The sequence below is a fragment of the Grampus griseus genome, assembly GCF_964374135.1.
Source record: "Grampus griseus genome assembly, chromosome: 20".
Taxonomy (NCBI): Eukaryota; Metazoa; Chordata; class Mammalia; order Artiodactyla; family Delphinidae; genus Grampus; species Grampus griseus.
The window spans coordinates 51,277,632-51,297,068 of NC_139014.1; the positions used below are offsets into that span (position 1 = coordinate 51,277,632).

The 19,437-nt window shown below is 43.3% G+C and overlaps 1 protein-coding gene across 1 annotated transcript in view; it reads right to left on the reverse strand.

Moving 5' to 3' along the window:
- The window catches only part of VPS53 (VPS53 subunit of GARP complex), a 125,588-nt gene that overhangs the window by 36,555 nt on the left and 69,596 nt on the right, over window positions 1-19,437 (reverse strand). The window contains exons 13-15 of the mRNA XM_082678510.1: window positions 15,743-15,837; window positions 5,258-5,500; window positions 2,181-2,328 (exon numbers count right to left, since the gene is read on the reverse strand). Coding sequence (XP_082534636.1) covers window positions 2,181-2,328; window positions 5,258-5,500; window positions 15,743-15,837 — 486 coding nt within the window. The remainder of the gene's footprint in view (window positions 1-2,180; window positions 2,329-5,257; window positions 5,501-15,742; window positions 15,838-19,437) is intronic.

Sequence of the window (19,437 nt, forward strand, 5' to 3'; positions counted from 1 at the left end):
TATACCGACCTCTTAAGGTTCTGGAAGACACCGGGTCTTTTCCCCCTCAGGGCCTTCACACGTCCTACTTCCTCTCTCCTCTCCGAAGCACTCTCTGCTCCCCCGTCCTAGCCAGCTCCTTTGCTTTGCCACCCCCCGCCCCCACTGCCCATCCCTTCCAAGCTCCTCACTTGGCAGTCTCCTTCCCACCCCTCAGGTCTCTGCTTCAATATCACCTCCTCCAGGAGGCCCTCCTTGACTACTCTACCTCAGTAGGCAACTCCCTAACTAGCACTGCAACATCTGTTTCCTTCCCAGCACTTAGAACAAAATTGAGGTTACATTTTGCCTTATTTATTATCTGGCTCCTTTATTAGTTCTAAGTTCCATGACAGTAAGAAATTTGTCTACTCTGTTCACCTCTGTGAATTAATACCAAATACAATGCCTGGTACATAATCAGTGCTTCATAAAGATCTCTTGAAGGAGGGAATGGCACACCCCATGCAGGTGTTAAGCGTAAAAGTGTTACAATTAATGAACCGATATTGACACATTATTGGCATTGTTTTCTAAATATTATTTTTCAATTCTTCATTGCTTGGATTCTCAAGTCTCTTTGGTTTCTCCCTCCATTTCTTTTTGCAACCCCCCCTCCAAACCCCTGTGATTTTTTCTTAAGGAAACTAGGTTGTTTGCCCCGTAGATTTTCTCATAGTTTGATCTCATTGATTGTATCCACAAGGTACTAATTAGCATGCTCCTCTATCCCTTGTATTTCCTGTAAATTGTAGCTTGATGTAAAAGCTTGATCAGATTCAGATTTTTCTTTTTTTAAAGAAAACTCCTTCATGGGAATCCCCTGGCGGTCCAGTGGTTAGGACTCGGCGCTTTCACTGCCGTGGCCGGGGTTCCATCCATGGTTGGGGAATGAAGATCCCACAAGTCACACAGCACCAACAAAAAAAAAAAAAAAAGAAAAAGAAAAAGAAAGAAAGAGAGTAAAAAAAAAAAGAAAACTCCTTCATGATAGTGCTGTGTACTTCCATCAGGAGATAACATGATGTTTGGTTGTCTCTCTTTTTGTAATGTCAGCAGCCATTGATGGTCAATGCCCAGATCTATTATTCCATTAAGAGGTATAAAAGAATGATATTTGAATTCAATATCTTTTCTTCTTCATTTATGAACTGAAAATCTGCTATAAAAATATACTTCCCATTGTCTGTGATTTGGTTATCCTGAGGTACAAGTCAGATAGGAAAGGCAGGATAAGAACTTTTCCTTTATTTACCAGTATTCAATTCATACCAATGGTTTCTTAGTATCTTCCAAGGTGATAAGTGAATTTTAAAAATCATTATAACCAAATGGATTTAAACATATTTGATGTTTACAATCGACTGTAGCTAATATTCTCACTGATACTTGTATGTCTCATCTTTGACCAGTAGAGTTCATTCAGGCTGACTCCTATAATTAGTTTCCTAACGCTGCCGTAGCAAATTACTACAAACTTGGTGGCTTAAAATGGAAATGTATTCTCTCACAGAAGTCCAAAAGGAAGGGTTGGCAGGGTTGGAAATGTGGAAAGGAACTTCTAATCCCACATCGAAGGCTGAACAGAAAATTCTTCTGGTCTTCCTTCTGCTAATGGGAGCTCCAGCAGAGACATTACCCTTTCCTGCTTCCCAGTTCCTGAACGTCAGCATCCAGACAATGGTTATTTGTTTCTGCAGATTGAGAATATGCTCCATACATTTCAGGAGACACATAAAAGCCCAAAGGATTTTCAATGACCTGGTAACACTCCTGAGAATGGAATCACTGGTTGTGACTCATCACCACCAAGGCTGGGGCCTACCACCACTACGACTGTAACTGCTTTCAGCACATGGGAGACAGGGCTACTGACCTATTTTCAAGAGGGCACGTCATGCTCTTTGAGTAGCTTACACAGCTCTGGGGAGGAGACCAGTCATACTTTCTTGCCCAGTCTCCTTTTAACAAGGTCCTTCTGCAAGGGGGCTGCCTGGGCCGTCCCCTGGCTGGACCTTGAGTTTTCCCCTGTGGGAGACCAGCTGTTCTGCCCAAGGTTGTGTGTGGCCTCGTTGGGGCCCATATTCTTACCCACTGAGCTAAGTGGCCCAGGCGGCTCAGGAAAAGGAGGAGGTGGCGCAAGGGCAGCCCGGGCGGCTCACCTGCTGGGTGGTGGCCAAGCAGTACTCTGCAGTGCTCAGGATGCTGCAGATGAGGCAGAGCTCCTCCAGGGTGAACTTGGCCACTTCTGAGCCCTCCTTTTCCTTGAGGAGGCTGCTGATGGTCAACCCACCGCCGCTGCTTGTGGTTCTGAGGAAAAGGCATAGGGACCAGTCAGGCCAGGACTCCTCATTTGCTTCCTGACCTGGAAACTGCACGTTGTAAGACAAAGAAACAGGGGAAGGAGAGGCTGGACGTGGCCCAAACAAATCCACACACAATGAGGCCCTTTCCGAGTGACCTGACCTTGACTGTCATTTGTTTAAATTCTCTGACCATCAGAAATAGGAAGAGACGATCCCAACAGTGAGCCAGCCATCAGTCATGTTAACTACAATGACTCTGCTCTGCTGAGCGGCCTCTCTGCTTAGCGTGGCATTTCCTGATCTGTACAGCTCATTCAGAGTCATGTGTGGTGCAAAAGCTGGTTCCCCAGCTGTTTCTCTCAGTTAAGAAAATTCTGCATGGGAGCTTGTCTTCGTGCTTGTGGATGGGTTCAGAAGTGAATGTTAAGACATGGTTCCTGGCCAAAGGCCTGACTGCCTCAAGAAACAAAAAAGCACGTCATCTCTTCCTACTGATCTAATCATGTGATCACAAAAAATAAAAAAGCAGTTTTTAAAATAACTTCCTGCAGTTATAAATAAAATTTCAACTGTGAGAGTCTATTTTTTAAGAAGACAGAAATCAATGATATTTACCTTAAAAATAAGAGAAACTTTTCCTTTAAAACATACACACACACACACACACACACACACACACACACCCCTAAACTTCCCAGTTTTAGGTAATCAAAGATTTGAAAACATCTTAATTTCTACTACTTATAAGGGTATGAGGACACTGGCTGTCTCTTCCACTACGGGTTAGGAGCTTTAAATTGTACAACTTTTTTGGAGGTATTTTTCAGGAGCTTAAAAAAACGTTCAGACTCTTTGACCCAGTAGTTCTACTTCTGTTCAAGGATGCTCTTCTGAATGTTATTTAAAATACCAAAATACTGAACCCAACATAAATGGTCAATTAAGAGAATGATCAATAAGAAATCTCAGAAGTTAGCTGAGGGCCTTCGGTATGTGGGAACATCATAGCATCATTAAAAGTGCCTTGATGGGGCTTCCCTGGTGGCGCAGTGGTTAAGAACCCGCCTGCCAATGCAGGATACACAGGTTCGAGCCCTGATCCGGGAAGACCCCACATGCCGCGGAGCAACTAAGCCCGTGCGCCACAACTACTGAGCCTGTGCTCTAGAGCCGGTAAGCCACAACTACTGAAGCCCATGCGCCTAGAGCCTGTGCTTCGCAACAAGAGAAGCCACTGCAATGAAAAGCCCGCGCACCACGATGAAGAGCAGCCCCCGCTTGCCGCAACTAGAGAAAAGCCCGCACACAGCAACAAAGACCCAATGCAGCCATACATACATACATACATAAAAAAAAAAATCTGGAAAAAAAAAGTGTCTTGAATATTTTTACTGTGCTGACTGTTCTCTGCTCTTCTCTTCCCTTTTCACCGCTTGCGAAACTGACCTCTGCAGACTTTTCACCCAGGCTCCCCAGCCCCCTGGGCTCCTGTTGGTTTCAGCCATCAGCAGAGGCTGTAGGAAGTCAGAGAGGTTGAGGAGAGAGATGTCAGAGTAACAACTAGCCTTCCTGCTCCCTCTGCTTCAGTGTGGTCCTGGCAGTGACCGTGGCCCCTATGACTACAGTTTCTGTTAGGCAGCCCTTTGTCCACAGCCCTAGCTGTCACGTGAGTTTTAAAGTAGTAACAATTACCCACTAGAGTTTGGATGCTTCAGAATCCTCCCTTGGTTCCTTTCACCTGCCCCCATTTCTGTGAACAGTGGCTTTAGTAATAATATCCCAGCTGAGTACCATTTGTTTCCTGCTGTGACACTGACTAATACACATGGCAAAATGCTCACATCATGACAAAGCAGGGTGTAAAACTATAAGCACTATAGTCCAGTCCTGTTAAACAAATAAACAGAAGCATTCAGTCACACACATTACACATATAAAGAAAGAACAGAAAAATGTATACTGAAAAGTTAAACCTGTTTTCACTGGGTGGTGATTTTTATCTTCATCTTTGTGCTTTTCTGTGTTTTACAAACTATAACAAACTTGCAGTATTTTGAAAATCAGGATAAAAGTTATCAAAAATTTAAAAATAATGTTTATCATATTCAAAGAAATTCTCATGTGTAAAACATGTCTGTTACTTCAAATCTCTTGTAGAGCGAAGGGATTTTATTTTTCTTTCCTCCCAATTACGTAAAACTCCTATATATGACACATTTTAGTGCCAGTGACAGAAACGAAATTCCAAACTGTTGAATTTAGCTATGGGAGTGATTTATAATTACTGGATTCTGAAGCATTGCTTCAGATCATATTCTATTACAATAGAAATTGCTATATAACCAAAATATCTCTAAAACTCTAGTCGAACAATCCATTTATTTCAAGTAATAAGCTATGTAACAATATTTTAATGCCCCAGAATAACAGAGTGAAGTCGCTATAATTAGGAGCTATGCTATGCAACCACCTTTCCCCAAATCCTACCACATCTTTAAACATTAGACTCAACCCAGGAGAGCAAGATACACACACCATAAGAGAGACTTTGGCCTGAATGAAACTGCCCTTGCTGTTCGAAAGTCATTGCTACCACCACCCCACTTCTTTTGCCAAGTACCTATCACTGAATCCATGTAAACTAAGCACGTCTATAATGGGACTGACTCCCCTGAGTCCACCGTGGCAGGATCCGACCTATGCTAGTGGCCAGCGTGGCAGTACTGACTTCCTCTGGCGGTCCTGATCAGCTGTGGAATCCCATTTGAGAGGAAACAGTCTCAGACCCTTGGGAACTCCATAAGGGTGTTTTCCTCCCTGATACTCTTGGCAGTTTAGCAAACAGCTTCAGGGCGGATTTCCTTAAAGATTTCCATACTTAGGTATATTCAGAATCTCACTTCTCCAGTCAGACCAGGAAGAACAGGACTCACTTGGGCAGGTTGCCAGAGAGGATTTTCCAGGCGTACTCTCGGAGGTACTTCTGGAAAATAGTGGTCAGGGCGATCATCGGCTCCCCGGTACTGAGCTGCGAGCACTGCACCATGCACTTCTTGTAGTAGACAAAGAGGTCGGCGCAGCTGGGGAGCACGGCGCCCCCCTCGTCCGTGTTGGGCTTAGGTGGCCCCTGGGCTTTGAAATCGGCCACGAACCGATCTATCAGCTCCCCAAGGTTTCTGGGAGGAAGAAAACATGAAATGTTATTTTATTTCAAGAAAGAGAAAACAAACGTGCTTGACTGCCGCGAGGCGATCACTCCTCATGCTTTTTACATTTAAAATTGGACCCGTTTCAGTAAGTCGGACAGAGAAAGACAAATATTAGATGATATCACTTATATGTGGAATCTAGAAAACAATACAAATGAATCTATTTACAAAACAGAAAGACTCGCAAAAATAGAAAACAAATGTATGGTTACCAAAGGGGTAAAAGGGGGGGGATAAATTAGGAGTATGGGATTAACAGATACACACTACCATATATGAAACAGATAAGCAACAAGGATTTACTGTGTAACATGGGGAACAATGTTCAATATCTTATAATAACCTATAATGGAAAATAATCTGAAAAAAATAACTGAATCGCTTTGCTATATACCGGGAACTAATACAATACTGTAAATCAACTGTACCTCAATAAAAAGTAATTAACTTAAAACATTTTTAGAACCTGGATCCATTTTTATCAAAATCATCATTAACTACCACCACCACTCCTACAACAACAGCAGTGATAAAATTCGGCATTTGTGCTGTTTTATACTTTTCAAGGCACTTCATGATCGCATTTGACCCCAAACCCCTGGGAGAAAGATAAGGTGTTATTGGACCCTCTAAGAGATGAAAAAAATAAGGCCCAGAAAGTTTGTCACACGATTTAGTGGCAGAGCTGAGCCTAGAATCTACCGCTTAAGTGTGTGCACTGGTCCTACTACCTTATCAGTACCAGCTCCCCTTTCCACAAATGAAAACCCTAAATAATGACAGTGTTCATTTTCTGAACACTTATGGTATACCAGGCACCATGTCAGCTCTTTGTAAGAGTCTTTATACGTGAACTTCACTTAATCTTCACAATAACCTTATGACGTAGGGACTAAAACTATCCTCCTTTTCAAAAAGCGAGGTGCAGAAAATTAAAGGACCTTGTCCAAAGTCATACGGCCAGAGAGTGGAGGAGCCAGGATTGAAACCCAAGCAGCCTGGCTCTAAACCTCATGCTTTTCCCCACTCTACCCTACTACCTCCTCAAACACAAAAAGGTTATGAAGTCAGCAAATATTTAGATATCATTAACCTAAAGGTACCCAGCAGACAGACAACTAAACAAAGAGAAACTGGAAAGAAACAGTCTAATGCTCTCTTTCTCCTTTAATGCAGTTTCTTCTGAACAACTTCCAAAATCAAAGGTGTAAGAAATCTTGGGAGGAGAGAAAATACTGAGCCGCTCCAGGCTTGCCCCAGGTCACGGTGATGATGATGGTTGCAACTTTCTCCCATTTCCCATTCAAACATCACTGAATTTGCCTCAGTCACACTGAGTCATCACTGTTCACATCCAGCAGGGCTATATTAATTGGTCCCTGCACAGCTGTGCTCTATGAAAAATGGGGGAGAGGTGGGTGTTCCCACCCCTCTTAACATTTTGCATCTTTTTAGTTGCTGTCTAAGGCTACAGGAATCCAGCTGTGTTTTTTGTTTTGTTTTGTTTTGTATTTATATAACAGTCAAGAAGAAAAAGACAAGAACCACATGCAGTATTAATGAGTAGGAACAGGAGAAAATTGACATTTTACTCAAGAGCTTTTCTTATTGAAAGTTTATTACATCCAGATATATAGCCACTGTGCCCTCAAAGAACTTAAGGCCTAGGACAGTCCATTGTGATGGTGGTGACGGTTAGCAAGCAGAGAAGGAGCGAGTTAGTTGACCTTGGAAAGCTCCAGCATGTCCACCCTCCTTCCTCACACCCTCCTCTTGTCTCACCTTTCCATTTAATTTCCCACGTCTCCTCCACAGCGACCCCATGCTCCAGCCAGGCTCCCCTCAGCGGCCGCTCTGCTCCATCTCTATCCCTGACTCTGTGCATCTGCCTGGATGCGTCCCCTGGTGACTCTCCCGTCACCACCTGTCCACTCACCCTCCCAGCTCAGCTCAGGAGGCACCTAGATAACTCCTACTCACACCCAGCCTCTATCTCAATTGCAACTTCTGTCATCTGTAACACACTGACGACTATTTTTTTTTTTAACACTTCATTATACAGTGTGAGGGTGTCAACTATTCAGGAAACATGCTGACCTTCTCCCATCCCGGGCCCGTGGTAGGCCATGCTCATCAGGAATGGCTGTGTCTTTCTCACTGATCTCCAGGGTAATTTCAGAAGCCTTCCTGAGACAGCACTGTAGCCAGTCACTTCTTATGAGCTGAAGTTGGCAGAGAAGGTGAAAGCTGCTTGCTTTATAGTGGTAGAATCTTCTTCTCTGTGTCACGTATGTTATCGTGAGATTCTTGAGAGCAGGGATAATGTCTACGCTACTTCTGCTCCCCCGAGGCCCAGCCCTCAAGCTTCCGTGTGCAGCTAAGCTCCCAGTTACGTTGGTGCCCAACACGTACTCGGCGGATCAACCTCCACGTTTTGTTCCTAAGGGATGGGAGTGCAAGGGTCGGGGCTGGTGCACTGGAGGAGAGCACAGAACAGCAGGGGAGGGTTCCTCTCGAGTCTTCCTATGAGAGACTCTAACCTCCGAATCCACAGTGCCAACCAAAACAGGGGCGAGAGCTCCAAGGCATTTTTGCCTGAACCACTCCTCTAATGCCGCTGGAAGCTGAAGCCAGGATACTTCCTCATCTACCTCCTATTTCGGAGCCAAGCTGATGAGTAAGACTGTAAATTAATTGTGATCACAGAATAGAGACAAAATTTCCTCTTTAAAAAAAACCAAACACTAAAGATCTTCCATATTTTGCAGAATGTCTCTTGGGTTACTGTTGACATTGTTCTCTGGTGTGAACGAGAAATAGACCAGAGTGACCCATCCCTCCCCACTTCCATCTTGCGCTCTTCATCAGCCTGCTTCTGTGCCACACGAGACACTAGACAACGAGTAATCAAATACCTTCACAGAAGAGAAGAGGACAAGTCACCCGGATGGGAACGGGTAAAGTTCGAGAGTTTGCAAAGGGGATGCAATCCAATCAAATATGGATGGAGCACTTTGTATGCACAAGGCGCTGCGGGCAGCAAGTATAAGATATAAATGAGTCCAACAACAAAAAAAGCAAAGGTTACCATTTCTTCCAGGCACCAAACACTACCCTGAGTTTTGGCAGGATCTTATAGGAAGGACTACTGGAGAAAGGAACACGGGGCGTGCTGACCTGTTGAATGGAATCACAGGGATGCGCCTTTTATACCCTAAAGCAATTACAATCAAGTAAAAGGTTAAAAAGGGTCAAGTCCTGATTACAGTGCTGCGGGGGGTAAAGACACAGCATCTGTCCATTAGAGGCTGTGACCTATTGGGGGAGATAGGACCTTCATGATTATGATCTTTAGATCTCAAGATGGCAACAAAATGCTAGTTTTGCAGTACGGACAATATGACCAATTTGTTTTAGACAAAGGAAATAACAGAGGAAACTGGAGAGAAAATTCCACAGCAGATTCAGGCAAGAGAATAAAGGCCTGGAGTCAGAAGTAAGTACAGAACACGGTGTGAGGGGGAGAGGACGGGAAGAAGGAGAGGAGTTGGCTGAGGCAGAAGACACAGACTGAGAAAAGTCTGACCTGCAGTTAGGTTCATACACACCTCTGAATTCCCACAGCAGACTGTTCATACCTTTAACCCTCCATGCTGTGTTCCAAAAACTTTTTTTGGTCTCTCTCTCACACTAGGCTATATGCCTATAAACTAGGCACTGCACTGGCTACATTATAAATACAATCTCACTTAATCCTCACAACAGCCCTGAGCGGAAGGCATTAGTATCCCTGTTTTATAAATGAAGAAACTGAGGCTGAGAAAAATAAGATAACTTGCCCTAGGCCACAGAATTTATCAGAGCTGGAATTCGAACTGGGGCCTGTCTGACTCCAAAGCCAAGCTCTAACCACTATCCGATGCTTTGATTTCAAAACTCTAAAGCGCTATACAGATACATGGCATTACGATTATTGGTGTGATTCACTTTCTCTGCAGCTTAAGGAAACACGTCATGGATGCAGATGGTGTCTTTTATCCTCTTCCCTGTAGCTTGAGCTTTTAACCCAAGAACCGTATAAGCATTTTGGGGGCGCCATGTGAAATACTGCTGGGAGTTCCACTGATACAGAAAATGACCTAGGAATAAAGACTACTGCAGAGCAGTGGCAGCAGAGGGGAAGATTAAAACACGGTGAGAAGGAAAACCACACTGCACACCAAGCTTAGGGATGGATGACCAAGGCCATTTCTTCTGGTGGGTCTGCAGCTGACATTCACAGAAACAGTATTCTAACTGGAAAGTACAGGAGTGATGGCTCTGGGGGAGGAAGAGGGTAGTCAGAAAAAGTGGGCAAGGAGGTGAGTACGGGCAAAGCGGCTTAAGACCCCCAGGAAGTTACAGAACTTGTTCATCCAAGGATGCGCCGACTAATATGCACCCCTACCCCTTCCCTGTGGTTGCGGCAGAGGAATTGGCTCTGGTGTGGCCAGCAGGGAGCCAAGCTCTGGCTTGAGCACAGCTGGGAGATGGGTTCCACACAGGTAAATAGAGCAGGTAAATACATGGAGGATCCTGGGAACCAAGCTTCTCACTGCTGTAGAAGGTAGTTACAGACATGGTAAATCCTGAGGTTAGGTTAGAATTGGAGGTACTGGCATAGACTCACAGGTTTTAATATATAAATAGGTATAAAAGTAGATAGATAGGTAGATATACACATACATACATTGCTTGGGTCTCTCAGCTCAGAGGACCCAGAAGCACGACACCCCAGCAGCAATGAACACATATAACGCGCAGACTTAGTTTCTAAATGTCATTTCCCACCAAAGGAACGAGGGATCCTGGAAAAATGGATGACTCCAGGGCTGGGTTAGGAAAGTACAAGACGAGCCTGGTATATTTTGTTGGGCCAGAAAGAAAGTACTCAAAACACGCTAGGGGCATGCAAAAGAATGGAAAACTAGCTGGGAGGGGCCGAAACCAGGACAATTTGGGCATTAAAACAAATAATGATGGATCCTGGAAGAGAAAAAGGACATTCGTGGAAAAACTGGTAACATCCAAATAGACCTGGAGTTTAGTGAATAGTACTGTACCAATGTTTACTAGCTGATTTTGATAATAACTGTACTACAGTTATGTCAGATGTGAACACTAAGGGAGCTTGGGAGAGGGAATATGGGAAATCTGCACTATTTTTGAAGTTTTTCTGTAGGTCTAAATTTATTCGAGCATAAAGTTAAAAAAAAAAAAGATAGTAATGACTATAACCCATTGAATAAAATAGGAATCTAAATTCCTATATCCACAAATAGGAATCTGTCCATGCTGATACAAATAAATGGGGAAAAGAGAAGGCTGTTTCTTGAAACAGAATAAATGTAGAAGAAATGATGGAATTAGAAAAATAATTATTTGGCAACTATCTTAGTAATAAGTGATTCAGGCAAGTGTCATTAACAGATGGTAAAATAAGTAAGTGAAAGATGAGAAAAAGGCTATTTATATGGTTTCAAGGTTAATCAACACTTATTAATTACTTATTAATTAATAGAGAAACCTGGCCAATACCATCTAAACCAAGTAGTAAAACTGACCAGCACAAGTTGTGGGACACATTGATACCGTGTGTCTCCTGACAAGAGTTACTGAGAAGAACATGGTGCCACTTCTGTATGAATCATAAATCATGAGCCAGCAACAGTCAGAACCAGACTGAGGAACATTCCACAAAGTAACTGGCCTACACATGTCAAAAATTTCCAAGTTGTGGGACTTCCCCGGTGGCGCAGTGGTTAAGAGTCCACCTGCCAATGCAGGGCACACGGGTTTGAGCCCTGGTCCAGGAAGATCCCATATGCCGTGGAGCAACTAAGCCTGTGCGCCACAACTACTGAGCCTGCGTGCCCAGAGCCCGTGCTCCGCCAAGGAGAAGCCCGCGCACGGCAATGAAGAGTAGCCCCCGCTCGCAGCAACTAGAGAAAGCCTGCGCGCAGCAACAAGACCCAACGCAGCCAAAAATAAAATAAAATAATTTTTAAAAATTTCCAAGTCATGAAAGATAAAGAAAGAATAGATTATTCTTCTGGATTGAACCAAAGAGACATGACAAATAAATGTAACCTGTGATCCCGGAATGGATTTGAGATCTATAAAAAACAGGACTGGGGCAAATGGGGAAAGGGAATAGGGTCTATGGATTTAATGGGAGTGCTGCATCAATGTTACCTTCCTGATTTTGATGGTTTGTACTACGGTTACATAGACTGTGCCCTTATTTACAGGATACACACACTGAAATATTAAGGAGTAATGGGGCATCTTGCCTGAAATTTGAGAATTTGAATCTCTCAGGAAAAACAACATGTATGTGCACATATCCGTGAGTATGTGTGTGTCTGTCAGTGTGTGTGTCAGAGGCGGGAGAGACAGCCGTTAATTGAGGAACCTGGGTGAAGGATACACAGGAGCTCTATGTACGATTCTTGGAACTCCTCTGAAAGTTTGAAATTAATTCAAAACAAACAACAAGCAACATTAGTTTATAGAGAGACTCTAGGCTCCACCCAGCTAGAAGAGGTGGCGGGCTCTATTTCAACGAAAGCTGTGACAGGGAACTCAGGAGAATGGGCAGAAATGGAGTCCCTAATAATTTCCTGGACTGAGAATGTCACTGAATGGAGCGAAGAAAGTGCCTACGGAGAGAAATCTCTCCTGCAAGTCAGCCAAAGAAAACGCCTACATCCCCAAGAGGAGAAGAGACACTACTAACTTCCTCCTTGGACATAGACAAAAACTGAGAAAAGTGCTCAAAGCACAGGAGGACAGCTCAGCCCAGCCAGCGAAGAGGTGGCCGAGGGACATCCCCACGCCTCCTCCCTGGGCACCGGCGCCGCAGTCCTCCTACCAAGGCTGGGCCTTGGGCTGGGGCAGGTGCTGCCAGGACTCTCCCCGGGCAGGTGGGAGGCTGGGGAGACGGAAGAGTGGACCCCATGCCAAGCCCACAGAGAGCTGGCAGCACCAAGCAGGCCACCCAACCACAGTCCAGAACAAGATCACCGGAAGGGCAGGGCAGGCACAGTTCCCGCGTGCTGTTTACTTGTGCCGAGTGACAACGTGTCATGTCATTTACTCCTCACCGCTAATCCTGTGAGGGGGGCATTATTCACTTGACCGTAGAGAGCACAAAATAAACTCGGAGAGGTTAGGGGCATGCTCAAGGCCCCAGGCTGGGGAGTGCGGAGCGCGGACTCAAGTCCAGGTCTGTCTCTTTCCACCCAGGCCTATGCTCTTTCCACTACCCTGGGTTGGGTCTCAGTCATCGGGGAACTTGTGAATGGTCTCAGATTTTCCTCCCTTGCAGATTTTTGAGTCAGAACTACAACAAGAGGAGTACTTTGTCCCAAATCAGTCCCCACCTGAGCTCCTTCCCCGGTCTTAGGATTCTCTGACTTAAGGGAGGACGAGCTTCGTAGAACCCCTTGAAGTTGTGCTCAAGATAGCGTGTGGGTTTATGTGGATGTTTTTTTGGCAAGAGGACCTGTGGTTTTCATCGGGTTCTCAGAGGGATCTGTGACTCAAAAGAGGTTAATAACCTGCTGCTTTAGGCATTATTTGTCTGATGCGCTCCTGTAACAGATGAGGAAATGGATTTCTTGAACTCTATTTTCTACTTCAAGCTTTTGCTGTTTATTCTGGAGCGACAACAGCACAGCCTACGCAGTTCTCCTACGAGAAGCTTCCGCTACTGCACTAGTGCTGTGGAAACATCCCAGCGAGGCCAGACGGCAGGATGAGGGGCCAGCACTGCATTTTTCATACAGAAATGGAGAGTCCCTAAGGAAGGGAGGGCTGGCTCTTTGCCCAAAGTCTCACGAACAATGAGTGTGCTTTATACGAATCAAGGCCATGCGAAAAGAGTAGATCCCAGAATTACACCAGATAATTCAGAAAACTGACTCTTTAGACCAGATAAGTTTTGAGAAAGTACGTGGTTATCTCAGATGTGCACTTTAAACCCTGGACCCAATAGCTTTTAAGCCTTTTAAGAAATAAGAATTTGGATTGATAAGAGAAGAGAGGGCTTTGTCCCAAAATAGTCATACGGGTGGGCTGCTCCAAGACCTGTTCATCTAACAGGCAAAGAGCTGCTCCTTTTCCGGCCCCGTAAGGGTGTCTTATTAATATCCTGAGAGAAAACTTTGTGAATGCAGAAGAGAGGGTGTTTTCAAAGGACTAAACGGCAATAGTAACTACTGCCCTTCTGCACGCCTGCAGACACAAGCCCAATAGATAGAGAGCAGGAGGAAAACTGGGGCTTTACAAGACAAAAAACGTCAAGGCAACTTTTTCTGTGTGAGGTGGGGGGCGGTGAGGAGGCTGTTTTTGTTAACGTAGAAGCGGTTTTACAAAGGTAATTTTCTGGGGTTTTCATATGAAGCATTTTGTAATCAGGGAAGAAAAGAATAGAAGCAATCTACTGATACAAAATCAAATAGTTGAATAACAATAATGTTCCATTTAAGACACAAATAGCCATTTGAAATGTTCTCTTAAGCTGACGGTTTACCCTTGAAACATACTTGGAAGCAAGAATGTTCTAAACTGAAAGAAGCATTAAAAAAAAAAAAAAAAGGACTGGACTTCAGCACCTAAATGCTTTCCCCGAGAACCCCCCTCAGGAACTTTCTCACAGCGGCTGTCCTCCCTGTGTGACCCACTGTCTCGTCCTCCCAGGCGTGTGTTCTTTAGGCTACGGGCCTTTCCTCAGAGCCTGGACCAGCCTGTCTCTGGTCAGTTCGGCCTGTTCCAGAAACTGGGCCTTTCCAAAATGTGCCTTCCGGCATGGAAGGGCCTTCCACAGTTGCTCTGGCTGTGGACAGAGATTCAGGGATGAAGAGGGATCTCTGTCCTTCGCATGAACAGTGGATACTGGAACATGACCATACTCTCTGGCTGTGAGGGAACCCGGCTGCAGCGGGCTGCTTTGTAAACATTTTCTGGAGCCCCTCTGTAAAAAGCACATATGTTAAATGGATGATAATTCATCAAAGAAAATATAACACATCAGCCCAAACAGGAAAAAACAAACAAATCAACAAGTGGGGGAGAAGGGGAAGCTCTTCCTTATAGTAGAACCCTAATGAGTAAATACAGCAGAAATGACAGAAACAGACCATCGTTTGGCAAACACTACAGTAATCATTGTTTCAGGCAGGAATCGTCAAGGGATGTGAAAAATGAGCGGGCAAAGTATGATGAGACATGGGATATTTACATAGTCCCCAAGTATCCCCCCCTCCCCCCGCTGCAAGATACTTATGAATTACAGAGCAAAAAATAGTGGCTTCACAGGGAGAAAGCTGGCAGACATCACTTTAGCAAGTGGTCAAGGTCAACTTCAGCAATAACAGGACAAATCCAGGTGAGATGCCTCCTGACATCACGCACTGGGCTCTGAGAAGGACACGATGTCACCCCTGTGGTATTCTTGCCCAAAATGCATAACCTTGATTTAATCAAGAGGAAACATCACAAACAGAAATTGAGGGCTTTGGACAAAATAGCTGGTCAAACACTCTTTAAAAGTGTCAAGGTCATGAAAGACAAAGAAAAGACTGGGGAATTATTCCAGCTTAACGGAGCCTAAAGAGACCTGACAACTAAATGCATGATTGAATCTTGGACCAGAGAAAGGACATTCGTGGGAGAAGGGTACCTTCCTGTTTTGATAACTGCGGTTATGTAAACTGTTAACATTTCTCTGGGCGAAGGGTATATGAGAGCTTTTTAAAACCTTTTGGTAAGTCTAAATGATTTCACAGTGAAAAGTTAAAACAAATTATACTTGAAAACATATACATTAGAGATGAGGCTTTCTTTCTCCACTTCCCAGCGCCTGACACTGTAAAGCCTCACGAGCTGACATACAGAGTGGGATACGGGCTCAGCGCCCACCTGGGAAGTAGGTGCTGGGACCTGTTTGGAACCTTGTTAGAGTCAAATCCAGGCTTCTGAGATTTATGGACACAATACATGATAACACTCAAAAGGCCGAAAAACATCCTTAACAGGTTTCCAGGGAGGGTAACGGGTGCCCCAAGTCCCTCCTTCAGCCTCTAGAAGGAGCTGTGCCCTTGTGAGGCCCCAGCCCTGACCCAAGGAGCGAGATATGCAGAAGGCAGCAAAATGTTCATCACTCACTTGTCCTGGGACTCAATATACACGTAGAGATGAGGCTCAAAACACTTGGAAACAATGCCGTGAAATGGATTGTCTGGGGCTTTAGGCTTCTTGGGCTGTAAAGGAAAAAAAAAAAAGAAAAGAAGAAAAGAAAAAAGAAACCCTATACTTGAGCCATCTTTGCAAACTTTCAAGCAGTTTCAAAGAAAACATCCCTTCAAAGTTCACTCCCAACTTACAGATAAGAAGCACTCAGCGTAACTAGACTGAGACTATGTCCTGTATTATGAGTCATGCCAGTTTGTGAACAATAAGCCAGCTTTGTTGGCATCATTTACGTGCTCTGTGCGGTGAAAGATTTATTGCTACTTTGATAACACATGCGTTTTCAATTTGGAAGCTCCTCATCATCTGACTGATGTTTTCAAAATGTAAATTCTAGCTAATAACAGCACCGCAGAGCTGTGCCGTGCTTTGGAACATATAAAGTGCTTTCACGCCATCCAGTTGTAAAAGCCTCCATTTACTGCTTGTTATTATGAGCCAAGCACTTTGGTACGAAATATCTCATCTATTTCCCAAAACAATCCCCAATATAGGAATTATTACTACTATTTTACACCTAAAGAAAGGGAGGCTCAGAGGGTGTTAGCAGCCTGCCTCAAGGCACATGGTGAAGTTTCCTGTCTCCTAAACCAGAATTCTTTCTAGTAGATCATTGCTGTCTTGCGGTGCTTCCTAAGACTGTTGAATTTCACCAACAAATATAAGAAAAAAAGAAAAGTAGGGGGTCAACACAGGGTTGCTAACTTTTTATTTTGTTACTTTCTACTCTAACCACAAGTTCCTAAAAGAACTTTTATACCCAAACATTTTATAAGAGAAAATACTTGCATAAAGGCCGTCCTTCCCAAGAAAAGACAGTTAGTTGGTGACCTTATACCAGATAGAAAGACAAAGAGATAGACACACAGGCTGGCTGTTTTGTCTTTATTTTTTGCCTTGCACCAGCTAAAACCTGGATCAGTACTGGTCCCCAACTGAAACTGGGAAACCACTGATAAAAAGGTCATCCGGGCAGGCAAGCATTTAAAAACTATTATTTGCTACTTAAATTCCCTTTCAAAACATCTAAAAAATAAACAAGGATCTTCCTACATATTTCTTTCTGTTCCTAAAAAAAAAGCCAATTCTATCTATTTCTGTTTGTTGGTATCTGAAAATAGACAGAGGTCCTTGAGCCTTTGCTGGGCTTGATATAAGAGTACAATCTGGATATAAATTGGCACGCACAGCACACCTGTTGAATTGAATGGCTCATATCTTTTAATAAAAAGAGGAAAAGCTAAGCCCCCTAATGACAGACAGAAATGATTACCTTCTTCTAGTAATTAAAAACAAATAAACGTTGTAATGGTTAAAAGCATCTGTAAAAACTGGTAATGATCACCAAAAATTAAATGTCAACTGCAGATATATCCCATTTAATTTCATGTTTAACTCTCTTCCCTTTTCACCTTCTAAGAGTTCCATGTCTTTAATTTTTTTTTGCAGGATTTGAAGAAACTCTGGTTCTTCCTAAGAATAACTACAGTCTGGGCTATTTTCTCTTATCATCCAGAAGCCACTGCCAAAGCCAGGCCTCTTAGGCTGAGACTGTAAGAGGCTCTCAAGTTCAGGTTCATTGAGTTTAAACTGACTGGATTCAAAGTCCCACTTCATTTCACAGAGGCCTTAGGAGTTTTTCCACATTTCCATTAGTTTAAAATGAGGGATCCATGATGTAGTATGATGGTTGTGAAGGTATGGTCCTTATCTATTTGTTCTACATTTTCCAAGTCAGTTACCTTTTTAAAAAAATTATTCTATTCTTTTCAATAAGATGATCAGATAAATGAATAGACAAATGTGATTTAATCTGAATAACTTCTGTAGGATTAGATATCCTGATTTTAGAACTGGAAAATATGGCCACTATAGCCATATATCTTTTCATTAATTAAAATAGAATCTTCATAAATATTATAATTATTCCCTTTATTTATATTTTCTTCCCTTGACAAAAATATTCACATATCTGTAGGATAGCTTCTGGAAATTATAAATGGGAGTTTATATAATAGAGAATGTTGTCATGTTTTAAATCAACATGTGTATTTTGTATTTGGCTTTATTTACCTACTAATTTATGTGTACTTTTCCAACTACTGACAATGTTTCAATTTATCACTCTTGAATCACATTATAAAATTTATATAAGTCTGTAAATGAGATAATAGTATTGTACTAATGTTAAGTTTTCTGATTTTGATCTGTAGTAATTTAAGTGAAAAATCTTTTTTAAGTGAATATATTTCCTAAAAAGGAAATACATACTGAAATACTCAGAGGCAAAGGGTGTGATACCTATAAACTTACTTGTTCTGAAAGAGAGAGAGGGAGGGAGGGAGACAAAGAGAGAGAGAGAGGGAGGGGGGAGGAAATGGAAAAGTAAATGTAGCAAAATGGTAACAACTGGTGAACCCAAGTGAAAGATAGTTGAGAGTTCCTTGTAATATTCTTAAAACTTTCCCTAAGTTTGACATTATTAAAAAAAGAAAAAAAGTTTAAAATAACAATAAAAAACGTGGCAGATAATCCCAGGTACAGTAGTGGAGCATTTTGAGAAACGGCATATCACCAACACTCCGGATGACCTGGAGGACCACATGTGGGGAAACACAGACATCCACGCCCGAGTGAAAACAGCGTTAGAGCCAACGTCCTGGTTTTGATAATGCACTATAGTTATGTTAGCCGTCAGCACTGGGGGAAGCTGAGAAGTGGGTACCCAGGACCTCTCTGTGCAACTTCTTATGAGTCTATAATTATTTCAAAATAAAAAGTTTTTTTTTTTAAGTGGTTCAGCAGAGTTAGACTCTGAATGTGAAGAAGTCTTGGGAATATCTCAACCTATTTATTTTGCTTATACTTTCCTTTTTATGTATGTACAAAAGTGATACATGATAAAAATGGATGGATAAGTCTGAAGAGCTCATTTAGTATAAAACATAGATTCTAATGGTTAAGGAAAATGACTACATGATATTCCAACAAACTCATCTTGATCAGTCTCCCAGAGGCCCCGTGCTTGATGAGTCCCCACAGAACCCTCTGGATGTGGCTCAGAGAGCCGCACAACCAGACAGTGCAGGTGGCCCGACCCCCGTCCCCACAGGGGAGTCCGCTCCGCCCAGCCTCTGCCCGCTAACGGCACTCCTGGCAGTGAGGAGGGCCCTGTCGCCATGGCTCTCTGTCCTCTTACAGTGTTTTCAACGTGAGTTGGAAGCAAGAGGGGAACAATGGGAGGGATTGCCTGAAGTTTCCTGTTTTCTTTTTTTCCACAGGGCTGCCTCCTGCCTCTGGCTGCCTCATAGCTGTGCTCATATTTAGATGAAATGGGCTGGAATTTCGGCTCATACTGGTGTCTCCCTTTGTACCGTCCAGCTCCCCAAAGGGTTGCTTCTCAGCTTAAAGAATATACTAAGTCATTTAGCAGTAGCACTCAGGCTGGATTTGGTAGTGTGTCCAAAAGCTGCAGATGTTTAAGCTATTTCCTCCTGGAGTTTGATGGAATAATAAAAGGTTACTGTTGTCACAGTAAGGAGGTCTGCAGCTGGTCCCATTTCCTTTTATTACTATCCAGTGTAAACAGATTAAATCTAACTGCTCGGATC